Source organism: Cryphonectria parasitica (genome assembly GCF_011745365.1).
Source record: "Cryphonectria parasitica EP155 unplaced genomic scaffold M406scaffold_6, whole genome shotgun sequence".
Lineage (NCBI taxonomy): Eukaryota > Fungi > Ascomycota > Sordariomycetes > Diaporthales > Cryphonectriaceae > Cryphonectria > Cryphonectria parasitica.
Window position 1 is genome coordinate 3298779 of NW_024468914.1, and position 25502 is coordinate 3324280.

At 53.7% G+C, this 25502-nt stretch overlaps 5 protein-coding genes across 5 annotated transcripts; 3 read left to right on the plus strand and 2 right to left on the minus strand.

Moving 5' to 3' along the window:
* Nucleotides 1-818: 818 nt before the first annotated feature.
* M406DRAFT_95399 (uncharacterized protein) lies at nt 819-3011 on the plus strand (the record flags this gene model as incomplete). The annotated part of the gene is made up of 2 exons (XM_040926298.1): nt 819-948; nt 988-3011. 2 exons carry the CDS (start codon nt 819-821, stop codon nt 3009-3011), a joined length of 2154 nt encoding a protein of 717 aa, XP_040774820.1.
* Nucleotides 3012-4165: 1154 nt separating this feature from the next.
* Nucleotides 4166-8720, plus strand: M406DRAFT_357254 (uncharacterized protein). The gene is made up of 4 exons (XM_040923626.1): nt 4166-4692; nt 4998-5290; nt 7794-8033; nt 8154-8720. The coding sequence occupies exons 1-4, from the start codon at nt 4292-4294 to the stop codon at nt 8267-8269; spliced, it is 1050 nt and encodes a 349-aa protein (XP_040774821.1). The 5' UTR covers nt 4166-4291; the 3' UTR covers nt 8270-8720.
* Nucleotides 8721-8876: 156 nt separating this feature from the next.
* On the plus strand, nt 8877-9598 carry M406DRAFT_104462 (uncharacterized protein). Its single transcript, XM_040915100.1, has one exon. It carries the CDS (start codon nt 9329-9331, stop codon nt 9488-9490), a length of 162 nt encoding a protein of 53 aa, XP_040774822.1. The 5' UTR covers nt 8877-9328; the 3' UTR covers nt 9491-9598.
* A 171-nt stretch (nt 9599-9769) lies between these two features.
* On the minus strand, nt 9770-11152 carry M406DRAFT_332309 (uncharacterized protein; the record flags this gene model as incomplete). Its single annotated transcript, XM_040920728.1, has 1 exon — nt 9770-11152. One exon carries the CDS (start codon nt 11150-11152, stop codon nt 9770-9772), a length of 1383 nt encoding a protein of 460 aa, XP_040774823.1.
* Nucleotides 11153-19432: 8280 nt separating this feature from the next.
* On the minus strand, nt 19433-25007 carry M406DRAFT_109066 (uncharacterized protein; the record flags this gene model as incomplete). The annotated part of the gene is made up of 3 exons (XM_040915332.1): nt 19433-20842; nt 20894-24708; nt 24773-25007. 3 exons carry the CDS (start codon nt 25005-25007, stop codon nt 19433-19435), a joined length of 5460 nt encoding a protein of 1819 aa, XP_040774824.1.
* Between the last annotated feature and the right edge of the window lie 495 nt (nt 25008-25502).

Sequence of the window (25502 nt, forward strand, 5' to 3'; positions counted from 1 at the left end):
CCAGCCGAGGGCCCTGGAAATGGAAGAGTTTCCACATGGAGAGATGTTTCCCGTCTTGGCAGGATTCAAGACCAACAAGAGAGATTTGACTGCCACCAAGCGAGAAACCTTCATGGCCATCTCTGAGGGAGAAGCTCCGAAGAACAACCAACTGGCTCTGTATCAACATCGTATTGGTCCTCTCTGTACAGGTACGATTCGTTCGAGTCAAGCAGCGGCGGTGGAGTCTCCGTTTCGGATCACCAACCGGTTGGAACTCTATGACATTCGACACAATATCGAGGAAGAAATTGCTACACCATCATGAATAAAACCTGAGTATCCTGGTGACCTTCAAAGGTCGTGCTCGGCAGCGAGAATCTTTCGAAGGTCACTCACTGGTGGAACAATTCAGCGTGGGCCGCGCGCTATTAAACGATAGTGTTGTATGGCAGGACGACTTTGTGGCAACACCTTTTCATCAATGACAGGTATATTGTCCAGAATCATCATTACTGGCTGTTGTAAGACAAGTACAAGCATGGTTTGTGCTGGCCGTTGGAGGAAGCACAGCTGCCCTACCATAGTTTACGCAGGAGAATGGAAAAGGAGAAGGAATAATGACATGTGATTACGATGCATCCAAGCGCCAGCTCCTTACCACCCTAGACTTATCAGGGTTAGGGTCAGGACACCCCACTGCTTTGCCTTGCCTGCCGGGCAAGCCCACAAAAAAGTTCCTGGCCCAGTACACTCGACTTTTCTCTCCTCTTTTGTCTTCTCTCCTCGACGACTTGAAACAAAAAAGAGACATTGACCCTCCAAACCTGCGCTCCAATATGGGAAAGGAACGCAAGTCCAAGCGACAACTCATCCGAGACGAGAAAAAGGCCAAGAAGCGTGCCCGCGAAGTCGACAATGCCGAGGCCAAACACGAGAAGAAGCGTCAACGCCTAGAAGAGGACGATGGTGTCTACGCTGACGGCGGCGAGGCCAATTACGCAGCAGCTGCTGCTTCTAATGGCGACGACTACCCTGCATTTCACGATGCCGAGGGCCAAGATGGGCACCGTGGCCCGCCCGTCCCGGAGCGCGAGTTCTTCGGCATGCTCGCCGACGAGGAGCAGGAGTACTTCCGCAGCGCAGACGAGAAGCTCGAGACCAACGACTTTGACTCGGACGAGGACAGGGGCTACTTCTTACAGAGTCTATACCGTGAGGCTGTGGGGAAAGAGCTGAAGCTCGCGAGCAGCCAGTCGTGCTCGAGGCTAATGGAGAGGCTCATCCTCCTGAGCAATACGAAGCAGAAGAAGAGGCTGTTCGAGGCTTTCGCGGGGCACTTTGTCACGCTGGTCACGCACAGGTTTGCGAGCCACTGCTGTGAGAAGCTGTTTATACAGTCGGCACCTGTCGTGAGCCGCGAGCTGGGCGGTATGGAGGAAGAGGGAGAAGAGGAGGGCCAAGGGCAAGAAGGCGAGGGCGAGGCCGAGGAACAGGCACCAAAAGCGCTGATGGAAGAGCTCTTCCTCCTGACGCTGGACGAGCTCGAAGAACATCTCAGCTACCTTTTGTCTGACAAATTCGGGTCGCACGCCCTCCGAGTACTGCTCGTGGTACTGTCAGGGCGACCGCTCGAGCAGGTGTCTACCAAGTCCCTCCTACAGAGCAAGAAGAAAGAACACATCACAGTACAGGGCGCATCGGCAGATACGGCAGAGATGAATGCGCACGTGAGGGTAGTGCCGGATTCATTCTCCCTGGCAGTACAGAAGATCCTAGAAGACACGACGGTCTCCATGGATACGACCGCCCTTCGGGTGCTGGCAACACATCCAACCGGGAACCCGGTCCTACAGCTTCTGTTGGAGCTGGACATGTCCCTGAACGGCAAAGACAAGGAGAAGAAGGACCAGCTGCTGATCCTCAAGCTGCTGCCGGGCGCACCGGACAGCCTGGCCGACAACGCAACGCCTGCGTCAGATTTTGTCAACTCGATGATGTATGATCCTGTAGGCTCGCGGCTGCTCGAGACTATCATCGCACACGCCCCGGCCAAGATCTTCAAAGCCCTCAACCTGCACTTCTTCAGCCCACGCATCCAGACCTACGTGCGCAACGACATTGCCTGCTACCCAGCTATCAAGGCGCTCAGCCGGATGAGCAAGGATGATCTGAAAGAGGCGGTCCAGAAGATCGTGCCAGAAATGCCAAAGCTCGTCGCGGCTAAACGGCTCAACGTCCTCAAGGCGCTGTTCGACCGGTGCCAGGTGCGGCAGACGGGCGAGGAGCTTGATACGCTGCTAGAAGCTCTCTGCACTGCATACGGCTCAGCCGATGGTGCAGCTTTGGTCCCGAAGCTGTGTGGGCTGGAGACCGAGGCCGAGGCCGACAAGGAGCAAAAGAAGTTCCAGCCCTCCCTTCAGACCGAGAAGCAGAAAGCAGCCGCCATCTCCCACGGCTGTCAGCTCGCGACCACGCTCCTCCACATCCCAGGTGCACCAGCAAAGGCGATCCAGATGTCTTTGCTCTCCCTCTCTGGCGACCAGCTCTTCCACCTAGCGACGTCGACCACACCGTCCATGATCGTCATCAAAACCGCACTCTCGTCCCCGGCGCAGACCCCCAATTTCCACAAGGCCCTCGTCACCAAGCTCGCCCCCAAGGCCATCGACCTTGCGCACAGTCAGATCGGCCATAACGTGGTCAATGCCATCGTTTCGATCCCCTCCAAGGCCAGACCCACAAGTAACGCACAGACAGGTGTGGTGCCGTTCCACGTCAAGGAGACGATGATGACGACGCTTGCGGGCAACGAGAAGCAGCTGCGGGAGACGTGGACAGGGCGCAGCGTGTGGCGCACATGGAAGGGCGACCAGTGGAAGTTTAGGAGGAGCGACTGGATCCGATATGCGAAGGAGGTGGACCCGCAGGTCAGCAGTGAGGAGAAGATCTGGAACCGCGTGGCCGACAAGAACCGGAAGGAGGAGCAAGATAAGAAGAAGGGTAGGATGAGGAAGGAGAGGGCCCAATAAAAATATAAAAAAAAAGAGTCCAGGAGAAAAATCAATGATGATTAGAGAAGAAGGAAAGAAGGAAGAAAAGAGAGTCCAATCGACGCCAGCCAGCCAGCGATGAGTGATACCCCAACAACCAAAATATATGTAAAAATCGAAAGGCCCATGTCACCATGCACATTGTGAACAAAGAACGAGCGAAGAGTAGAAGGTCACAATATTTACAGGAAACTTTCTCAGCTGCACCCGGCAACTAAGTTTTGCTTATTTCTTCCTTCAACACCCACGACAATTATTCGTTCATTCGTTTTTATGGAGACGGGCACTCTCATCTGCAGTATACTATGCATAATGTTTACAATACAATACGGTATCAGTTATAAGGAGACCCGACCCACTCACTCACTGATCGGCACGACCTGATTTTCCGGGACGAACACGTTGGGGGGCCCACAACAGCCAAACAAGCACGCTGTGTGGCACGAGGATGGGAAACGCAATGAAACCATAGCGGACCAACAAGTATTCAGGGCACTAAGCCGAGCTGGGGATTATTTCCGTGTCCTGTGCGTACCAGGTAGTTATGTCCGACTCTTTTTGTTCACAGGCTGATTGATCAAGTGCGGGCCACAGCTGGGAATGCGGCGACTTTCTCTCTCTTTTTTAATTCTTTTGTTGTCTTCTCTCTATTTTCTGTCTCCCTAATTCCGCAAGCCTCAGCGCAGGAAAGGTTTCAACAACCCTGTTTCCCATATCGAGGGAAGCGGGCCCCCGCTTACGCGCATGTGAAGGAGGAGAAGAAGAAGAAGCCTGTCCTCTCTCTGCACCAGACCAACTGAGGGAGCCAGTGAGTGAGTGAGTGAGGTGGTTTATTTTCAGGCGCCTTGGGGGGGTTTTTCTTCCATTAGTCTTTTAGTAGGTCGACCCACGCAGGCAACTTTTTGCCCTTAGGGCCTGTGCCTCCCGCTGAGGGGAACAGAGAGCTCTTCTCTCACACACTTCTCTACCACTCTGATTACGGGGCGATCGGAGCGATCGGGTCAGTCAGCATCGGGGTGGCGTCCTGAAAGGGGGGGGGAGAGAAACGTCGGGGGCGGATGAGCACAGCTTTCTCTACTATCTCAAGTCGTCGCACAAAGCAGCAAAAGCCAGTCAGCCGCCACCCCTCCTTCGTTTTGGGTCTCCGTTTGGTCTCCATAACCTAGCTGAAGGGGACCCTCTCTCTTTTGTCTCCCCGTCTGGAGGCGCCGATCATTTGCGGTTCAGAGGGCGGGGGAAGAAGATCTGATTCTGAGAGTATGGACAACACGCAACCACCTCCAGCAACGACGATCACCGCAACACCGACACCGATCAGACTGCCGCCTCACCAGCGCCATGACCAACAGCACCAGCAGCAGCACAGCCTTCATGGTGACGGCGACGCCAGCACCAATATCAGCACCACCGCCACGATAACGACGAGCAGCGCCGCTGATCTGTCGAGTAGCGAGCTCACCTTGGCCAAATTTGTCCCTATGGAGACCCCACCACAGCCGCCACCAGCGGCTTCCTCCGAGGCCACACGCCTGCGTCCAGCGCCTGGTTCTCAGGAGTGGGAGGCCCACAAATCCATGATCAACGACCTGTACATGGGTAGGAATCTCAACCTCAACGAGGTCGTCGAGCAGATGAGGCTGTCCTGTGACTTCATCGCTACGTGAGCCAGACCCCGCCCCCCCCCCCCTTTTTTCCTCTTTTTGTTTTTTTTGTTGCATTTGTTTTGTTTCGCACGCTCCTTCTCCCTTTCTCTCTCTTTTGTGTCCGTCCAGTCGTGAAAGAAGAAGAAGAGGAAGAAGAAGAAGAAGAAGAAGAAGAAGGCGGCGGCGGCGGGAGAACTCCTGTGCTGTGTTGTGCATGTAGTAGAGAAAATGAGTTTCTTCCGTCTAGACAATGACGACGATGGCAACAATAACAACACCAACAACAACTAACCAAGAGAGTTTAATTATCCTCGTTTCGCAGGCCCAGAATGTACAAGGCACAGTTTGCCAAATGGGGTTGGTCCAAGTACAACTGCAAGCGGATGAGGAGAGACGTGTCTTCCGGCAAGCCCGTGGTGAGATCCCAGGGCAAGTCATGCTACCGGGTCAAGAAGCATAGGGGCGCGGTGACGACAGCAGCAGAAAAGGAAAGACAGGACTCACAGGACTCGGGCACAAGCGCAAGAGTAGGTCCTTCAGGATCTTCCTCAGCGCAGCAGACACAGGACTCAGGCGCAGTTGTAGAAGTAGGTCCTCGAGGAACCTCCTCCTCCTCCTCCTCCTCGGCGGCGGCGGTGGTGCTGGCGGTGACGGCGACGCATCAGCCTGCATCCGCCCTCCAGCTGGCCCCGTCGTCCTTTCGACCATCGACGGCGACGATGCCTCCGCCCACACAACCGTCCTCTGCGGCGGCGGCCACGACACAACTCGCCAGGAGACCAATATCGTCGTCGTCGTCGTCATCAGCGTCTCTTCCCCAGCACATTCTCCATGTCAACGACACAACACGCTTCATACAGTCCATCCTGACGGACATCCGCAGCCATGTGTATGAGATCTTCTCGCGGAAACCAGACTGGCACCAGTCCAGGGCCTCCAAGATCGGGCTGATCAATGCGTACGAGTACACCTCGTACGACCACTTTGTGATCGCCATGGACGCCTTCCTCAAGAATGAGCACCACAACGGCGGCGAGATCCTGCGACAGGCCTTTCTGGAGGTCGAGGAGGCTATCCTGACCGACTACAGCTCGACCTTTTACTTCTTCTTCATCGACCTGCCCGACTTGTTTCTGCACTACGGCCGCCACGACATCCTGACCATCCTGCTGGGCCACATCAAGCGCCTGACAGGCGCCATCACCCTCCGCGAGCGCATCAGCGGCACTGGGTTCGCAAGCCTGCACGCCCTGGCCGAGACGGACCCTGGCGTCCTGCGCCACTACATCTCGACCGCCTCGGGCCTGTGGTGCGACCTGCTGTCCGAGCTGCGTGGGTCGCGCGACAGGAGCACCTTGCTGGCCCAGAGGAACTACCTGCGCCACAACAGGAGTGCCGACCATCGATTTCGCGTCGGCAGGCTGTGCGGGGACTATGTGGTGCTGCTGCGCGACGTGCACCAGCAGTTTGGGCCTGGCCATGACATGTCGCGCCACATGGAGGACGTCATCCTCTCTACGCAGATGGTCCACGACTTCTTTGTCGACGGCTTCGTCCGGCAGAACGAGACGTTGGTCGCCAGCCTCGAGGACAAGTACCGCATCGGCAGCCCTGCGGCATCCTCTGCCCTGGAGAGTCTCGTCCTGGCCGGCGGCAGCCGCAGCAGGAGCAGCGGCAGCAGCAGCTCCGACGGAGACGAGCCCGGCTATCATCCTGCTGCCCCAGTCGGGGTGCTCGCCCCGCAGGGCTGGGACGTGCTCGACAGGAGCATCCGCAGCAACTGCTACCACCGCCTGTCGTACTACTACAGCCACCACGGCGACGCGGACCGGGCCAATGACTACTCCGCCAAGGCCAGCGAGGGCTGGCGCGACACGTTCTGGCACCTCGAGGCCGAGGCCCAGCTGGTTGCTGCGGGCAGGCATTTCGAGGCACAGTCTCTGCGGCGGTGCAGGCTCGAGGCGCAGTATTTCCACAAGCTGCCGGAGAATGATGAGATGATCTTTGGTGGGTGGCGTGGGATGGCCGGTAGTCGTGCTGGTGGTGGGAGCTGGTCTGGCACGAGGAGGACCAGTGATGGGACGCGAGGTTGATGATCTTTTCTCTCGAGGTCAGAAAGATCTACGGTGTCTCGTGTTGTCCTGAGCTTTGGGTTGGGAAGGTCTAGACGCATACGTACGTGGGCCATGGACAAACGCCAGGACAGGACGATTCCCCAATAATGAGCCATGATCTCTACGATACAAGCGAGTGCATGAAGATATGTTGGCAAAGATGTGGGAGAGGGCGCATCAACCTGCACAAACGGCCAGTAAAGCGCAGTCAGTGGTCACTACCTGGCTTTACAACACAGCTTGCCAGTCCATGTTCTTACCCCAGGAAACTCATTCACCTATCGACATGGGGAATTCATTACACAGGGGCTGGGCTTCACTTGAAGGCCACAAGAGCTTTCACAGGTCACTGTGCTCGGAAAAAACAAGGCTATCCGAAGCCCACAATGACCTAGTGAATGTGAACTACCAGTCCAATGGCTGAGCACGCCCACCTCCCTTTTTGATTCTCAATTCGACAAGAAAAGGAGAAAGAAAAGAGGAGGCTACAAGCTCTTTCTTGGTCCTGACCCACCTCTTCTATTGTCCCACATCCTTTCACCAACAATTGCGACAAGTCCAACTAGCAAACCACAAAACTCTCAGACTCTGCTCCAAATGGGACAAACAGCATACCTGGAAACTTGAGATCACAACCTGCTTTGGCACCAAAGGCAGCATATGTTGCACATCCTCCCTGCGGGGGCTTACAAGACAAGATCCATTGGGCGAGAACAAACCCATCACCACCAAAGCAAGAACGGCAACAATAACGAACCCAAGTATATCAGAAGAGTTTGATTGGAATAGCAAAAGAGAGGACGAAAAGATGGCACCCAAGCTCCCCGTCTCCTTCACTTCCATCAAGACCGCCCTCTGCCTCTCTGCCACCACCACCAAGGGCGCCTTCTCTGCCACCGCTGCGCTCCCACGGCCCTCTCTCCTCTTGACCCGAATCTCCAGACGCTCCGCCTTTTCAGCCGCCACCGACCCTGTTCTGGAGAGCACCATTGCCAACACCACCGCCACCGCCACCACCATGGGCCGGTCAGGCTACGACAAAACCAACATGAGAGACGCACAGAACCCGCGCGTTGCTGGCACTAAGAAGGAGACAAAGGCTGCTGCCGATCTCCTCACAGCGCAGCCTCACCCCGTTCTTGGCCCGAAACAGACCCAGAGCGCCAAGACGACCTCTGCATCTTCCCAAGAGCAGGCCATGTCTGCTGCTCCAATGGCCCAGAGCAAGGCCCAGGAACGATCCGGTGCGTGCCCTTTCTATTCCTGCTCTCATGCACATGTAGCCAGATGACCCACACCACCACACCCCATTGCCGTACAGCAGCAGGGCCAAGCTGACCATGAACGACCTTTGGTCTTGCTAGACCTACCATTCACGATCCACGTACCTTTCGAGTGCGAAGGAGGACAGTGCGTTGACGCAGAGGACGAGATTCCTGTGCCGTCTCTCGTGGGCCGGGGTTGGACCTTCTGGTCGTGAAAATGGGGGGTAGCCAGTATAGGGTGGTTGGCGGGTGTTTTATTCTTCACGGCAGAGGTGACACCTACTTGCCTGGGACAACTTGGGAGAGATGGAGCTAAAGAGGTTACACGAGTTGATGTTGAAAGGACCGTGACTCACGCCTTTGGGGAAAAGGAAGATCAGTGAGCATCGGCATGGAGTCTCCTCCCATTTTTTTTAGAACCTTCACTCGAAGAGGAAGGGAAAAAAGGCGCCAGAGTGTGGTGAGGGCCACGTTTTGCTTGTGATCATCCAAGGACATTCAGCAAGGCTCAGAGCGATTGTCAAATTGTGGGAGTCAACACTGAGTTTGGTCCAGGTCGCACAAACAAATGAGTGAAAGAGAAAGACAGTACCGGTAATCAGTCAGTCAGCCAGCCAGTCAATCAGCTGGTCAATTCATAATAATAATCATTGATATTTTAAACTCACTACAATCGTATGTCAAAATTGACAGGGACCAACCACATGGTCAAACAAGGAGAAAAAAAAAAGTTAGGTTTTGGGGGGGGGGGGGTTCTCGGAGATATCAAGTCCCAGAAGTTCAAGTCCAGACTTCAACAATTCAATCCTGAATCAATAAGATGGCGAGCGAGGTAAGCGATTGAATATTTGTGTTACATATAATTATACCCATTCAGTTTTTGAACGTGTCCTCCTTTGTTAATTACACCTCGATTACCACTGCTCATGTATTATTGTTCCTCAAGCCAAAAAGCAATAATAAAAAATATGAAACGTAACTGAACTTGAACTGCCCAGAAACTCGGAACGATAGTGTAACAATCGCGTCCATTATCCAATAGGAAAAAAAAAGAAAAAAGGAGGTAAAACCCAAACTTTATACTATTGAGTTGAGAATACACGCTCGTTGGGTTTTTGTATCCCTCGACTTTCTACTTTGCTTTCTCTCTCCTGCCACCTCTCCCCTTTCACCCTCTCAGCCCAAAGGAATGGATGTTTCTTTTCTTTTTCCCCCACACCAAAAGTCGCCCGTCCAGCAATTTCAAATGATTTGCACAAATCAAAAAACGTTCCATGACTGCTGTTGCTAGGAGGGGGTATTTACTGCATTTACAAGGACAAAACATCGCCCCCAATTCAAGGACCCATACCCCCAAAACACCGCGTGAAGAGCAAGGTAAAGAAAGAAGGGAAAAGAAAGAAAAGAAAACCAGGTTGAGTGGAACTGAACTCTAAAACGATAGCTCCTTGATGCAAATGTTTTTGTCTTCTCCCCAATGTCCAAAATGACAACAACGGGCTCCAGTAACCAAGAAAAACCACACAAAACAGTGAGAATAACCAACAGTGTGATTCAAGACGCTGCAAATAAAAGCAACTTCGGCGTCTGCCGCCCGGCAGCGCGACGTATGTTCATAGTCTTTTATAGACAGTATGAAGTTTGTGAAGACAGGAGATGATTTTTTTTTTCCCCCCTGCTCTTCGCCCTGCTCTCTCTCTTTTTTTATATTTTTCTTAATACCATGGTAGACCATTGTTGTTGATATTGTCGGCCGCCTCCTGAGAGGATGGCATGTTGAGGAAGTCATCGATGTTGAAATCTCCCGTAGTAGGAAGATCAGCAACCATATTGCTGGCGCACCAATCAAAGGATGGGTTGCTCTTGGCCATCTCATACAGAGCCAGATCGTTATCAAACGTGGCGGCCGGTGTTGTCTCAGCAGACGCACGCGGCGATGCAGAGTCATGAACCAAGGTGGGACTGATGGAAGAACTGTCTCGTGTCGCGTGGCAATCGGTCGCCGCGGAGGCAGGCTGGCCGGTCGCAGAGGCTGACAGTTGCGAAGAGATCCTCGACATGGGCTGGTTCGGGAAGGGCACAGAATGGCGGTGCTGGTTTCTCGGAGGCGGTGGGTCTTGTAAGACCATGGGAGTCTGCTGAGGGCCAAAAAGCCCCGGGTTGTCGAGCTGCCATCCTCCCTGCATATTGTCCATCCACGCGCCTGCAAATATGTCGTGCAGGTTCTGTGGCAGCTGGGAGGTGAAGTGTGCCGTCGGTGGCCCTGGCGTGGTAGTCAATGGGGCATCGTACTCTGACCGCCGGCGCTTGGACAGCGGCTCCCCTGAAGGTGTAGTAGCCGTCGAGTGTCCAGGTGTATGAAGCGCCGAGCGCAGTCCGCTCGACGCCTGGCGCGCCCGCCGCAGGCCTTGTGAGGCTGCATGATTGTGAAGAGCTGTGTTCACGTGCGAGGAGCCGCTGCCCGCCTCGCTCGCAGCAACGGACTGGGAGCGGCTCGTCATGTGGTCCGAATTGAGTGGCGGTGACATCTGTGGAAAGTTCGTGTTGGGTGTCGTCATGGGACTCGCGACGGAGTGCGGATGGAGGCCAAAGGTAAACGTAGGACTTCCAAGGGCCGCAGGGCTCATGCCGGGTGACAACATACTGCCAGGAGTGGAGGCAGTCTGGCCCGTCAGGGGAGAGGGCACGGCGGCGGGATGGGCAGAGGCTGGAACGGGACGTGATGGTAACGACGTGTCGATATGGAGGGCCTGAGCTGGTGAGTCTGTGGCCTGGTGAGGAGGACGAGGAGGTGCGGCTGCGTAGGCCATGTCCAGCTGCGAGTGCACTGGCGGTCGTGTCATGGCTCCAAAGATTCGCTCAAAGTCACGCTCGACCTGAGCCACGCTGGCGCCCCTGGCGAGGAACGATGGGTTGGCGACAGACTGGTGCATGGCTGCCTGTATGGTGGCAAAATCCTGGAATTTGGATGGCAGGTCTCTCCAGATGTTGGGTCGTGGCGGGTCATCCTCCTCCTCGTACATCTCCTCCTTGAGGACGACATCCTCGCTGATCTTGAGGCCCTTGCCGGTTCTCTCCTTGTGGATGATGGAAGCCATCTTGGCTGACTGGACACGGGCGTCGATACTCCTGTCACTCCGTCTCGACGCGGCGATATAAGCTCGTTCCTTATTTTCCGAAGGAGATCTCTCGCTCTGCTGCTTGAATTAGGATCTGCTCAGGTACACGGCGCTGGAGGAGGGACGAGGAGGACAGAGAATCGTGGCGAGTGGCAATGATGAAGAGTCAACAGACAAACAAACTGACCTGTCTGGGTTGTGGCTTGCCATCGGTGGCAGTAAGACCGCCTGCACCGCCGGGTGGACGAGCGTTCTTCACCATTGTTGTTGTATAATGTTGTAATAATTATTCGTTCCGGGTGAGTAATGTTTGCTGTGATGATATTTGTGATGCGAGATAGATCAAGCGTTGTGGAGATGAGATCTTCTCGCGTCGTGGTGTGAACACTGGGAGAGGAGTAAAAGACCTGGGGTTCTGGAGGGGGTAGAAAACAATACTTGGGCTGGAACCGTTGTCTCAGAGAGAAGGAACTGAGGAGGGAGGGGGAAGATAGGGAAGAAAAATAGATCCAAGCTCAAGTTTCCAAAACGAGAGAGGCGTGGAATGCGCCTTCGTTTTTAAGCTGTGGGGGGGTGGTCTCGGTAAGAACGTGGCCGGGAGTGTGAGTGTGATCGAGGGGAAACGAATCTGCTTATAGGAAGTCAAGCAGTTCGCAGGCCAGACAAGGCGCGAGACCCAGGACCTAATAAGTTGCTGCACCCACTCAAAGCGCCTCCTCTTTCTCTTTTTCTCTCTTTCTTTTGCAGAACGCGCGCGGGGCGAAAAGGTCAGGCCCCAGTGTACCGAGAGGATGCCCCAGGGCTGTTTAGGCGTAGAAGCTAGCTGCAGGTGGAAAGTAGCTAGGGAGTTATCTTGTTTTCCTGGACGCAGGAGTCCGTCTTGGGTTCTTGAGAGAAGGGGGAAAGGGACAGGGTCAGGCAGATGGGCTGGTACAAAGTGACGATAGGGCAAAGGGCTAGAGGACCGGTCACAAGCATTGACTATGCGTGCTATGGGAGAACCATTTCTCGTACTACTACTACTCCAGGCACTGGCAATTAGTCACAACCATCCTGAGGGCGGAAGAGCAAAAATCCCACTTGGCGGGGCCCCACCATTATGCTAGTTGTCAGTGTCTGTTCGCAGGACGAAGCCAGCAAAAAGTGGCATGAGTGTTTTCGATCTACATCCGATTGAGAGCCGATGGTGCCAGAGATGGTTGCGGGAGATCGATCTCGATCGGCGCAGCAGGAAACGGGCTGTTGTTAGTAGAGTACTAGCCAGCGTAGTGCTACATGCCATGAAACTTATGTACTTTGCTATGTGGATAGCTTAGTCATAACCTAAAATGGTAGTGAGCTCGTCGGGGTTAGCTGATAAAGAGTGTGGGAGCTGTTCCCATACCATGCCGAATCCCACTGTGGCTCGCTGCGCTGTGCTGTACTTGTTGGACGGTCTCTCTTTTTCCACCCGGACAATCAGCTGCTCGAAAGGATGTTAGTGATCAAGGGTCAATTCTAGACCACTTTTTCATAAACAAATTGTAAAGCATATGTGCAGAGAAAAGAAAAGAGAGAAGAGGAGAAGAAGAAAAAAACAGACAAAAAAACAATCTCGCGGGTCAGCCGGAGGAGCTCGCATCCACCCAGTTTGTTGGTGTGGTCGAGCTACAGGATGCAGCCCGAAGCATGCTTGCAGGACGCCAGCATGCTTTGCGAATAGGGCCAAAACTAAGGGCACCACATGTACAGTACCATGTACAGTGACTTGTGCACCAGAGTAAAGCAAAACAGAGCTTCCCCGCTGCAACAAACTGTGCACAGCCCAGCAGCTGCTTGAACATAAGATCGGTTGAGTCGGCAGGGTCCGGATTTGCCTCTGCGTCGTTCCCCTCTCCCACCACACCGTTCTCTCCTTGGATTTTTCTCCTTCCCCCTCCCTCTCTTGTTTTTTCTTTTCCCATTTTGATTTCTCTTTATTCTACTTGTCTCCCACTTGATGTAGATTCTTTTCATTGTTCTTTCTTCCCTTCGAATAAAAAGGCGGCCCCCTTTTGTTATTCTCAAGATCAGCATTCTTCGGGGTTAGCAGGTCTTGAATTTCAAGTCTGGCCCACAGGCGGGACAGCTACACCTGAGACACACGGACGGCCTGTACGGACTGGACCCTCCGGCTCAGCAAGCTGGTACGCTTGCTAACCAGTGGGCCCCTCCCTAACACTGTCCCTGCCCCATAGGACGAAGACATCTATTGGCACGACTGGTTTCGACGGTACAGCAAATCTCAAGCTGAGCACTAACAAGCGCCTCATAGGCTGGCTCCTCCTTGGGCGAGTGACCAACAAGCTTAGGCTATGGGGCAGAGGGAAAATGGATTCGATATTATCGTCTCTCGCGAGCAGCACGGTTCACTCGCCTGTGTTGACCGACTCCTGTCGTGTTTTTTCCCTTCCGAGGTCGAGACCAGCGGACGGACCAAGAACCACACTCCCTATCGAATTTCCCTGTAGATTTCCCTGTGAATATGGCGTCCCCAGTAGCAAGTTTACCGTGGCGCCCCCTGCGCTGGAGCTCAGATTACTAACTTGGCGGGGCTCCAACTGCGAAAGATTTCGGAAATGTTAGTTGCCGGGAACAAAGACAATCAGTATTACCACAGAGGATCGTTCCCAGGTCCTGCCTGTCAAGATCACAAATGCCGGTAGTTGACAAACCTGAGCTTTTCGTCATTGGCATCGCCCCTCGCTCCTTTGACGTCGATTTTCCCCCACGGGCCCCAACGATGTCATCTCCTAATTGAAGGGGGAAGAAAAAAAAAGGAAAAAAAAAAAAAAAGCCCAGTGTTCATCACGTCTGCACTCGCGGCTGCAATATGAGCCGTTCTCTAATACCTTGTAATACGTGATTGTGTTCTTCCCCTCATACTACATTCGCCACCCTCCGTTGAAACCTTATCGGGCTTGCTATTCTTCCCTCCAGGGGTGCGCCTCCCAGCCTTTGTTCTCTTCACTGCCAAGATGGGCATGTAGCGCGAAATAGCTCCCCATGGGCAAATCCAAAGAATCCCATCCTTCTCTATCATGGCATTCCTGCTGCTTCCTTCCGACTCCACTTTCCCTTCCAGCCAGTCGGATCTCTCTCACCCAGCACATCTGCCTGCTCATTCGTCAAATCCTTCCTCCTCGTGCTAGGTGGGCGTCGAACTATTGCCAGAGGAGGCTGGCCGAAGGCGTTTTGTGTGTGTGGTTGTTGTGTGTGGAAGAAACGTTCCCCAACAGCCCGCAGTGCTCTCAGCGCCAGGTCGTCAGGAGGCGCGCCATGGTTGTGCATACGTGTGGTGGTTGTGTCTTGCATATGAACCAGGGGGGGGGGGGGGGTTAACAAGAATTCACGTTTCTTGTTTTGAAAAGCTATTGCATTCGCCGGGATTCCTAGTTCAACATCTTGCGTGCACTTTGCTCGGCACACACCTTTTGGCTGTCAGGCAGTTCTCTTCTCTCTGGCATTCTCAAGAGCTCGGCTGCTTCCAGAGAATGGAGCGTCTCTTGACACGAGAGAGAGAGAAGAGAAGAGGGTTGTATGAGAAGAGAACTTCCGATTTCCCAAACCCTGTCTGCTCCACTGCTCTGTTCCAAAACATCTACGCGATCAACGGCATGTACTGCATATTCTGCCCATCGGTGAGAGTGTAACGCCGTCCTCGTTGTAACGAGATCGAAAGAACATTTTTCCTTCCGATCTAGACAGGACCCTTCTTGACGTCGAAGGTGAGGCCATTTCCCGATCTGCCATTGACAGTCACGATAATAAAATCCCTCTCAAAGGGGCGCATTTTGGGAACCAAACCCTTGGCAGCAAGAAAAAGGCTAGGGGCTGCCTGCATGGGCTTGTTCCTGTCAACCGATCTCCAGATGATGGGATCGATACCACCTGCAACCCTAGGCCCTGGTAGATCTTGGGAGGGAAAGGAAGGGTAACACACGACCCAGGAAAAGGGTCAGCCTAGGCGGGAAGAAGGAAAAAGAACATTGAAAAGACTTATTGGAACCCCATGCTTCTTATTTTTTTTTTCTTCTTTTCTTCTTCTTTTTCCATCTTCTTCCCTTTCATCCCCACAAAAGTGGGTTTGATAGAAGCAGAGAAGCCTCCTCACCCGTCCTGATCCTAGTTGCTATTGCATCATTTCTTCTTTCAAACCGCCCAAGTCAATCGCCGCCCGCCCCGGCGTCTCGGGCTCGATCGAGCTTGTTTAGGGCCTGTTAAGTACCCACCCATCAGCAGGCGAGATCTTCGTTGTGGTAACTGCAACCACGATGCGTGTGTCCCCTCCACAGGATCTTGCAGATCGAGAACTGATCATTTAATTTTACTTCTTCCTTCCCGAGGTTTTGTTGATGATAAGGGACCAGGATCTCAAGGAAAAAGGAACATGCCCGTGGTAGACACAAAGTATGACCATATCATGCCGTTCACACACTGCCCGCTCGAATTGTTTTGTGCTGCTTGATCAAGGAGGCATTGTCTGAGAGTTCCTTCCATCCATGTGCTGTGCGTCTGGTCCAAAAGCAAACCATTTGGGCCCGAAACACGCTGTCTGTCTCTCGGTCGGTCGAGTAGAAGCTGAAGGGGGGGTGGGGACCATAACTCACGATCAATGCCGTGTCCAACTTAGTGGCGATGGACTTTGGAAAGATTGCATCTCACGATGTGACCCCATACATCTATGGTAGCACTGGCTGTACCATAGTACCAGCTAATCCCCCGCCTGCAGACCGCCTGCATACCCACTCACTGCCACCCTGCTATCGACGCCAACCTTCTAGAAGGAAAAATCAAGAAGGAGAGAGGGAAGTGAAAGAGGGGAAAAAGAGAAACAGAAGGGTACATTGACAAAGTTCCCACATGGAACCACTGCGGGTAGCCTGACCAAGATAAACGAAACTCCCTCCGATCTCCGCTACCATGGCGATTTCTACCACTTTAGCCAATCGCCAAGCCGGGCAGGATGAGGAGGGTGGGTAGGAAGTACCAAGAGGGAAAGTGTTTCGCGCGATCGAACGTGGTCATCAGTGCGAGGTCAGCAGAGCACGCGTCGTCCTCTTCTTCACCTTTTATGTGTTGGTCGGAGAAGAGAGAGGTAGACGTTGCCCCCCCCCTCGGACTTTTCATCTTCCCGTCCTCCTTGCCATTCGGCATAATCAGCACGATAACTACCATGGTAATGTTCCCCAGCATGCGGCCAGACTTCATTCCCATGTGGCTTATGCCTCTAATCATTTCTGTGTGTGTGTCTCGTCTGTCGCCCCCTCTCCCCCCCCCTTCTTTCTGTTTCTTATCGTCTGCCACTCTCCCAAAGTTTCCCTTCCCGAGCCGCCCCAGGTCCAAGATCTCACCAGATCTGCCCGTCTCTCCTAATCGAGCCTATCCTAGATGGGTGTCTCTCATGTCAAGCCAGGGGCCAACCCAGTGTCTCGGGAGCTCAATGCCCCACGATCTAAACTTTAACCTATTGCCTACCAGCTGCAAAGCCCAAACCTAACCGCCCCAGCCCCAGCCCCCCGACATGTCAGTGCGAGGAATGTTTTGCACGTTCTGTCCATTTGTTTGTTTGTTTGTTTGTTTGTTGAAATTCCACAACACACTTCGAGTATTGATACGCCCTGATTTCGAGAGCCATGTGCTCCATGATGAGCGCCCCCCCCCCCCTTTTCTCCCTCGCTGCCCTGGCAAGTCTGGCTTGCGTGAATTGAAAAGCCCGTCATATCATCGTGAACACTTAGCTAACTCCTTCGCTTTCCTCTAAATCCAACCCAGCCTTCAGTCCCACTGGCCACCTCATACTAAAAGCCTATTCCAGTGGAACACCTGCGGAATAGCTTCTTCTCCCCTGTCAGGAGGATGACGTCGCAACAGCTAGAGAGCTGAGCATGCCCTGCTCTTTCTCTCTCTCTTCCCTTCTTCTTCTCCTCACCAGGTACTGCAAGCGGAGCACAGAGCTGAGGGCTACACGGCGCTACCCCAGCTTGGCACAGTGCTGGTGGCAGCAGGAGACCGCTCACTCTCTTTTTCTTCTCAAGACCAGGCCAAAAACACATGTGCCCCCCCCTTGGCGGATGCTTGTCGTTATCTTTTTTTCCTTTAGTCTAATTTACTCTCTCTTTTCCCCTCTCTCCCTCCCTGGGCATCCTGCTTTCGATCCTCGTACAGGAAACGTGCCGAGGGATTTCGGGGGGCGAATCATTTGTACAAGGGAGGGGCCAGGACGGGCGGCAAGGGGGGGCGATGGAGAAATTGGAAATACTACCGGAACCGTATTGAGATGCCGGGGCTCCGCCTTTATACGGCTTTCCCGGGTCTCTTTGTGATTTTCCTGTGGCCTACCGTAGACGGTATCTCTCTACTCTGCCACTTTTTCTCTATGGATTTGTAATTGTCTCTTTAACTGCCCCCCACCCTTGAACATGACCGAAATCGTTTCGTCCGGGATGTCAGTCACATCCAAAGTCGACTGGGCAGGAGAACAAATTAATACATCCAGGGCCACAAATTGCCCAAATACTTATGCACCGTGCTGAAAAGAAGAAGAAGAAGAAAAAAGGGTCTCACACAGAGACCATCCCCCTTCCCCCTCCCTTCACTGCTACACATTCACATTTTTTTGGTCCTGTGAAAGAACCGGAAGGGCCCAGAAGCAGACTAGCAGACATGTTGGTTCTTCTTGATGCACCGGCGCGTAGGAGCTGAGTAAACACGTGACGAAGCGAGAACGGGGAGGAGGTGCCTTTCCAACCTGAAAGCAGACCGGTCAAGGACTAACTGTGGTTGGGGAGATGCGCGAGCCCTACCGAGGAAAAAGGCTATACTGTTTGATGCTCTTTCTGCTTTACCCGATTCGCTACCCGAGTCCTCCGTTTCGTGGTTTTGCTGTGCTGACTGCGTACATTGTTCAAGGAAGGGTTGCTTTTTCCTCCCTTCTTCTTCTTTTGGCTTGCCTCTTAAGGGTTTGGGGTTACTTTTATAGCTCTGGCAAGGTCGCAGAGCTAGGCTCAGTAGCCGCCCAAGGCTTGAATTTCACCTCAGATTGGTTTTCGTTTTTATACGGCCAACTTCGCTGGCCAGACCACTAAACCACCTCACCAACGTAGCCGAACCAGAAAGTTCTTTTGGGTTTGACGCTGTCAGTCAGCAGTCAGTCAGCACAAGAACCGAACTAAGAAAACGTTCATGACAGCAGAAACAAGTTGGCTCTCCGTAGCCTAACAAGGAAAGGATGGGAGCAAACGAAGAAAAAGCGCCGAGGGGGTATCCTTTTTGACAATTCACCGAGTGGCCTTGGCGGATTTCTTCTGATTCGCCGCCGAATTAGTTCTCGTCCAAAGTAAACTTCTTTCCCACTCCCTTAGCATCGCAGGGCTCGGTCCCTTTCTGACCAACTGCTGTCCAAAGGGCACCGAGACTCGACCGGCGCTCGAGCGAGCGCTGTCTAGAGGGAATGGGGCATGGAAAAGAGCAGGCCAGTGATTGCTCGGGGATTACGGTTTAGGGAGGGATGTCCAAGGAGGGAAAAAGGAATTTTGGCCGCCTGAGAGCGATCCTAAGGGCAGAAAGAGAATGGTGCAAAGAGAAAGCCGAAGAGGGGAGGATACGTATGAGGTGAGGAGGAATAATCAATACAGATATAGGGGACGCAGAGAAGGACCCCTACAAGGAGCTAAGCTGGAGTGTGACGTGTGAATCCATACACAATGTTGCCATCTCATGCCAGCTTTTTGTCCAGTCTCATCCTACCTGCCTCCCCCTCGTCAACAGCATGGCAATGCTATATAATATGGCGGTAGAGGGATTTCTCTGAAAACCCTCATGGAGGTCTCAACAAAGGGCGTAAAAGTCAAAGAGGGAAAGAAGTAGGTGATAATATTACGGGGATTTTCTGCAATGATAATTATGCAATGCCAACATGTTACATAAGAATGCGCCACAACAGCCTCAAGGACATATTGAAAGACAATATTAAATGATTCACATTGATATCACTGAACCATGGCTAAAATGTCAAACCTCGTCCAAAAGTGGAAGTCATTTGTGCAATTCGGTAGTATAAATTTCCGTCGTTGAAAACGAACAAACCTCAACCAAGAAGTCGTGTTCATCCATTGAGCTCCTGCCCAGCTTAGGACTGAAGCAGAGAGTGCATATGCTCTGCATCCACTGCCTGCGTCTCATCATTATTGTACAGTCTCGTGTCTCTCTCTACACAGCACCAGCATTCCCATGGTCCGCTTAGCCATCTTCGCCTTCACCATCATCCCCCTCTTCGCTGCTCTGGTCATTCCTCTCCACACTCCATGGACTCAACATCAGTCGATACCACTTCTCAATCGGCCCATCGCTAGAGGCAGCACCAATGAGATCGTCATCTAAATAGATCTCAGTCACCTCGCTTGCGTCCGCGGCTGCAATCTGGTCATCTTGAGTGACTCTGATCGCTGCCATCCTTCCATCTGCAAGCGGCTCGCCACGCTGGTCTTCCACCCTTGATGTTCCGAAACGGTGTGGGCCTTGGGCGAGGATCTGCCCCGGCTCACTATCGACGACCTCTCTGAACCGGAAAGACTCATCACGTGTGGAAAACGGAAGCTTTCCCGCCCGCCAGGCCGCGTACAGGTGTCGTACGCAGGCAGGAGACTTGCCTCTATTGATGCCAGCTTCGCCGAATGAAGCCCTCTTCCGAAGCAGTGGCGAGCGGGCTGTTCCTGGATGGCTGGACTTGCCGGTTTCGAGGTCACCAGGAACCTTAGCAAGGGAAGTATCTACCGAGTCGCCCGCAATTGATTGTGATTCCTGCTGTGAAGTCTCTGCATTCTGCATGCCTGTCTGAGATGCAGGTATCGGCGACATAGGGGCTTGGGTGTCTGGTCTAGATGCGGACCTGGCTGCTGAGATAGTCGTGAAAGTTGGATTCGGGAATTCATTGCAGAGGTGACCTCTTTCGTCAAGGGTTTGTGCCCACTGCGGCCAGTCCGGCAGCAAGTGTGTCTCGCCAATACTAACTTTGCCCACATGAAATGTCTGCGTCGGTAGGGTGTTCTCAGAATGCGCGTGGCTGTCTGTCTCGACCAACCCAGCCACCAAGGGATTTTCTCTGTCCCTTGTGCCTCGATCAGGCTGATCTCTGCTACTTTCCTTTCGGGGCGATAGTTCCACTCTGCCGCGGAATGTGACCCCTGGAGCGGTAGGAGGGGTTCCGTCATGATGATCCAGGGGCTTGTCAACCAGTGACTTGAAGCCGCTGTGTCTGTCTACGTGTGGCAGATCTGAGGTCTGTCCGTGATCAAGATAGAGCCCAGAGCGGTGTGAAATCTCTGTTCGTGCTGAAGCGGTATCAGGGGTGTCCAAGTTCATTGCATCCTCTTCGTCGTTGTATGTCTGTCGATCGCCTGCACTGCCCAGATCCAGCATACTTAGATCTTCTGGTGTGTCGTGGCCCAAAGATGGTCTGGTCGACACCTGGTCCACGTCCACATGCCCTCTTCGGGATGACGGGACCACGTCTGCGTCTCCTTCGGCAATGTGTGGCGCTGAAATACTGTTACCAAACAACGGCCGGCTCAATGTTTCGTTCGTAATGACGCCGGGGGTTGACAGAAGCGATGCGGACGTCTGGATAGTGTCGCGCTGCTGCTCGTGGCACTGGTGGGAACAATGCGGCCGCTAGTCGTCTCGATCCTCCACGTGAATCACATGAGCGTCTTCCATCTCTGTATCGGGATGAATGGCCTTGTCGACACCAAGATTATGTGGACCTGCAGAGGGATCATGGATATTGGCGGTGGTATTGGTTGCATGCCCATACCCGTCTTTAGCTGAACCTCTGGTTGTCAAACTGCCAGTGGTAGCCTCGCCTGTCTCGTCTGCTTCTTGTACAGGTGGAAAACGTTCCGGTACGGCGACCATCTTTTCGATTTCGTCCAGGCGAACGTATGCAAGGTAGTAAGGACTTCCACTCGAATTCAGCTCTGCCAGTACCTTGGCGCTGTCGGACTCGCTGTGCTCTGTGACCGTGTCGTCGTTGTACTTGCGCCAGACCTTCTTCTTGAAGTCGTAGATCCACACCCAGTAGTGCCCGCTCGTGAGAATACCTCCGTGGCAGATTACGGCGTGGAGACGATAGCCGATTTCGTGTTGGTCGGCGAAGAGTGTGGAGAGCTCATCCTGCGCCTTGATCTTGTCCAAATCAGCCTTTTCCTTGACGCGCCGAGAGGCACCAGGGTCAAGATTGGCCAGCTGGACCTCGCGCTCCGATGGCTCACCCATGACACTGTCGCGGCTGACATTCGAAGGGAGAAGGTTGTGATCGGCCAAGATCTTCTGTGTCTCAGGATCCAGGATCGAGACAAACTCGTCCTCGCCCTCACCCTCGCCAGTATTGTCGACACTAAGAAGAGCATCCTCATACTGATCGACATTATCGTTGATGATCTCAAAGCCCGCCTCTTTGACGCTTGCCTTCTTGAACTGGTCATTGACCTTGGATGGCTCTTGTGGCGGCTGACCATTCAAGGCCTGAAGCCTTCTCTTCAGGTTCCAGCTCCGCTGCCGCCTCTGGAAGATGTCGGACTCGCTCGGACCATCCATGTATCGGTCCAGCCACAGCGCCTCGGGAATCTCGACAATGTTGTTATTTCTGCCCAGTCGACCGTCGATGTTCTGGCTCCGCTGGATGTAGACGTGGAGAATGGGTGACGTCCTCGTGATGGAAGTGAAAGTTTCGTGGCCATCCTCCTGAAATTCTTGGTCGAAGCTGCTATCGAGCGCTGTGTAAAGGTCGACTTTGCCTTCGGGTGCCGGGAACGCGGTCATCCATCGGGAGAGATCATCCACAGTACGGTAGTCTGACTTGGGCTTACCCGTCTTCAAGTCGACAGATCTGATATACTTTCTGCTACGCCAGTAGAATGTCTCCGTAATTTGATCCGTTTGCTTGCCCGTCGTCGCGTCGGTTCCAGTCGGCATGATGGCAGCGTGGAGGTGCTCAAGAATGTTGCCCATGACTTCTTCGACATCCTGCTGGTCAGTTCCGGTGACCTTTTCGTTGCCTAGAGCTTCGACGATCTTGTCTTCAAGGGTGGCCGTGTCTTCGGCCTTCGTATCGCCAGCGGGATCATCAACCCCGCTCATCTTGACATCCGAGCCATCTCGTATCTCCTGCTCTCGGGTGGAAGATCGCCCGCGCGTGGTAGAAACCACGCCCTGACTTGTCTCCTTCTCGTCATCCTCAAGGGGCGATCGCTGCTTGGCCGGAATGACAGGAGGGACAGGCTTGCCATCTTGACGTCCGGACGTCACGTAGGTCTGACCCACATCCTCGGTGTTCTCATCCACCAGGGTTCCGGAGCTCACATCGCTAATGCTGTCAAAGTTTTCCAGGACGGGATTCACCGTGATCGTCGGTCCGGCTGGTGGACCTTGGGTTTGCTGTGCGGACTTATGCGAGGGTCGGTCGGGGAGGGGTGGTGGGGGAGGCAGGTCGTCGTCGTCTGCATTCGGGTTCGGCAGAGGGCCCACGAGGGGGCCGATAAATGCGGTCGGCTTCTCCTCCGACTTGCGCTCTACAAGCTTCTCTGGAGTGTTGAGTGCTGCGAGAGCAAGGCGTTGTTTAGGCGTGACGAAGCGTGCCTCCGACGTCTGGAGCTCATGGAACAAGCCGCGCATCTCCTCGACGAAGTTGGCCGCCAAGAAGGCCTCGCCCTTGTCAAGGGTTGACCCGCTGCCACCAAGACGACGAGACTGAATATTGGCCTCTGTTGGCTCGAGCCTATAACTCTCCCAATTCATAATGACGTCGCGCACGGGCACGACCGTGTGCAAGTATTGGAGAATGCTGTTCAGGTAACAAGTGTTGCGGATGTTCGCCAGGCCAGCCGGAAGGGTGTAGTTGATGGCAGGCTTGATTGCGTCAGTCAACCAAGGCTCACCAGCCAGCGACTGTTGCTCCGAAGCAAAGGAAAGGAGGCCTTGATGATTGCCGTGTGACTCGGCCACAAGCCTGGCGGCCGAAGCCACCAGTATCCTGTCGAATGAGCTGTCGGAGTCGTCGGCGGTAGCAACCAGATGGGCGTGGACGAAATCGGGATCTTCTCTGGTCCCTCCTGCCCCTGCGTCAAATCCGATAAAGCTCAACGCTTCGGCAGTGCTGTCAAAAGTGCAGACGCGATCCATGATTGGCCGGCTCCTCCTGGCCTTGCCGATGATGGAAGCATTGAGCCTGGCTGCCTTGGTGTCGTCCGGACTTCGAGAGTTCGCGAGGGCAACGTTGAATGCACCTAGTACCTGAAGGACAGTGCAGTCTTCTGGTAGGTCAAAGTACCGCAAAGCTCTGGAGAGCGGTGTGCTCGGTTGTACATCCTTCTTCGAGGCCTCGGTGGCCCAATAGATCTGCTCGTTTTCCAGAAAGAGTCTCAGATCGGCGCAAACGGCCTCTCTGCCCTGACTGACATGACTGATGGCCTCAAAAATGGCCTGACGGCCGGCCGGATTCGTCTGATTCTCGCAGATGCAAGCATACCAAAGTAAGAGCTCATGCATGTCCTTTACGACCCCCAGGGTATCGAACATCTGGGCATCGTAGTCATCCAAGTTCCGAAACGTCGTCTTCGTGTAGTCAGCATCAAGAAGCTGCATCAAGGTCTCCTTGCTGGAGCGGTCAGCCTTGACGTCGATGGGTGGCTTAAGGTGTTTGGGCATGTCTGTGAGGAGAAAGGCGAGATGGATTCGGAGAATTTCGAACCAAGCCCGTTTCGATTGATAGGGCGTGATCATAAACGATTCCGGGGGGTAATCCTCCAGCGTAGGCAGCTGCACGAACACCTCGTCGTCCTCGGCGTAGCTTTCGAAATCAAGGTAGTCCAGGATATCCATCTTGTCTGAGAAGCACAAGGTGAAGAACTTGTTGCGGATGGACACCCTACGCTTCTCCTCCGGGTTGAGGCTGACGACATCATTGAGGTATTGTAGTAGATAGTAAGAAGGAACAAGCTTCGGGAGCCTGTCCGGGGACAGAAGGTCTTCGTAGCGAGCTGGCTCGGCAGCCATGAATTCGTCCAGCCTCGCCCGCACGGCAGCCCGATCGACCAGAGCTGCCTCGAAGTTCGCTGGCAAGCGCGGCTCACACTTTTGGAGTTGGATAGACAGCTGACAAACGCTGGCAGAGCATCTGAATTCAGCTGTGTATGTATTTGGGTAGTATTTATCGCTGCTCGTCGTTTCGCGTGATGCGACTGGGACGATGTGATGCATGCGTTCGATGCCCGGTCGACAACACGTTCCAGCGAACTGCACGATAAAGGTGAAGGTCGCCTTACACGTCTCACAGATACATACAACGACCTCCTCCTCGGCATCGATTCCAGTCTGGCTGGTAACGGTGTGTAGATTGTGAGCCGGCCGTGAGGCACTGCAGGCGAGGGCAGGGCCCGCGAGCGTTCCACCCATCAAGTCGGCAATCCATTTTGCGGCCAAACGACCTTGCGCCCGGGTATCCGAGTTAGCAGTTTGGCCTTGTTGAGCTCGTAAATAAAAGGTGGGAGAGTGAAGAGTGGCAAGAACAGCCAAGCAACATACCTCGTCTGCCGAGATTATCGTGGACTGGGTCAGCATTCTCTGCGTTTAACTCTGTATATGGCGGAGGAAGACCCTGCGAACGGGTGTGGGGGCCAGTAGTGGACTCGCCCATCACAGCCATGTCCAGGGACGACTGAACCTGGTTGTTGTCATCAGTGTTGGCATTCTCGGATCGCTGACGCTTAGGTGGTGGCGGGGGAGAAACAGAGGAGTGTCGACATCTTGAAGATGGCATACTTAGTAGGCTGTGTCGGTATTGTTATTGCGTTGAAGATGATGTTTGGGGATGGGATGTGTTGAAACACCGAATCGGCAGGGCTATGTTGTCTCTACCAGGAGTGAAGCTCAAAGCGCCTTAGAGGAGGGCTTCGACTGTTGTATGTGAGTCTGTTGACTGTAATGACAGAGATGACTCCTGGTAATGGCAAATGGTGGTATGGTGCGGTGTGCTGTTGTGCTTATATGTTGCGGATCTTCTTGGATGCGTGCTCCCTGCTGTGAACAAAGAGGTGGTCAGGTTCGGCAGCTCAGGGTGCTGTGAGCCTTGAGTGGTCAAGGCAGAGCTGATGAAAATGAGTGAAAGACTCTCGTTGTCGAAGTGGTCTAGGAACTTTTTTGATCCTGGACAGCAAGCATTAGTCACTGTCTGATGCTTCATGCAAACAGACCTGCATAGTCTGGTGCCAGTGTATCAAGCCACAGCAGTCAAGGAGCTGTGAGACTGGACTGA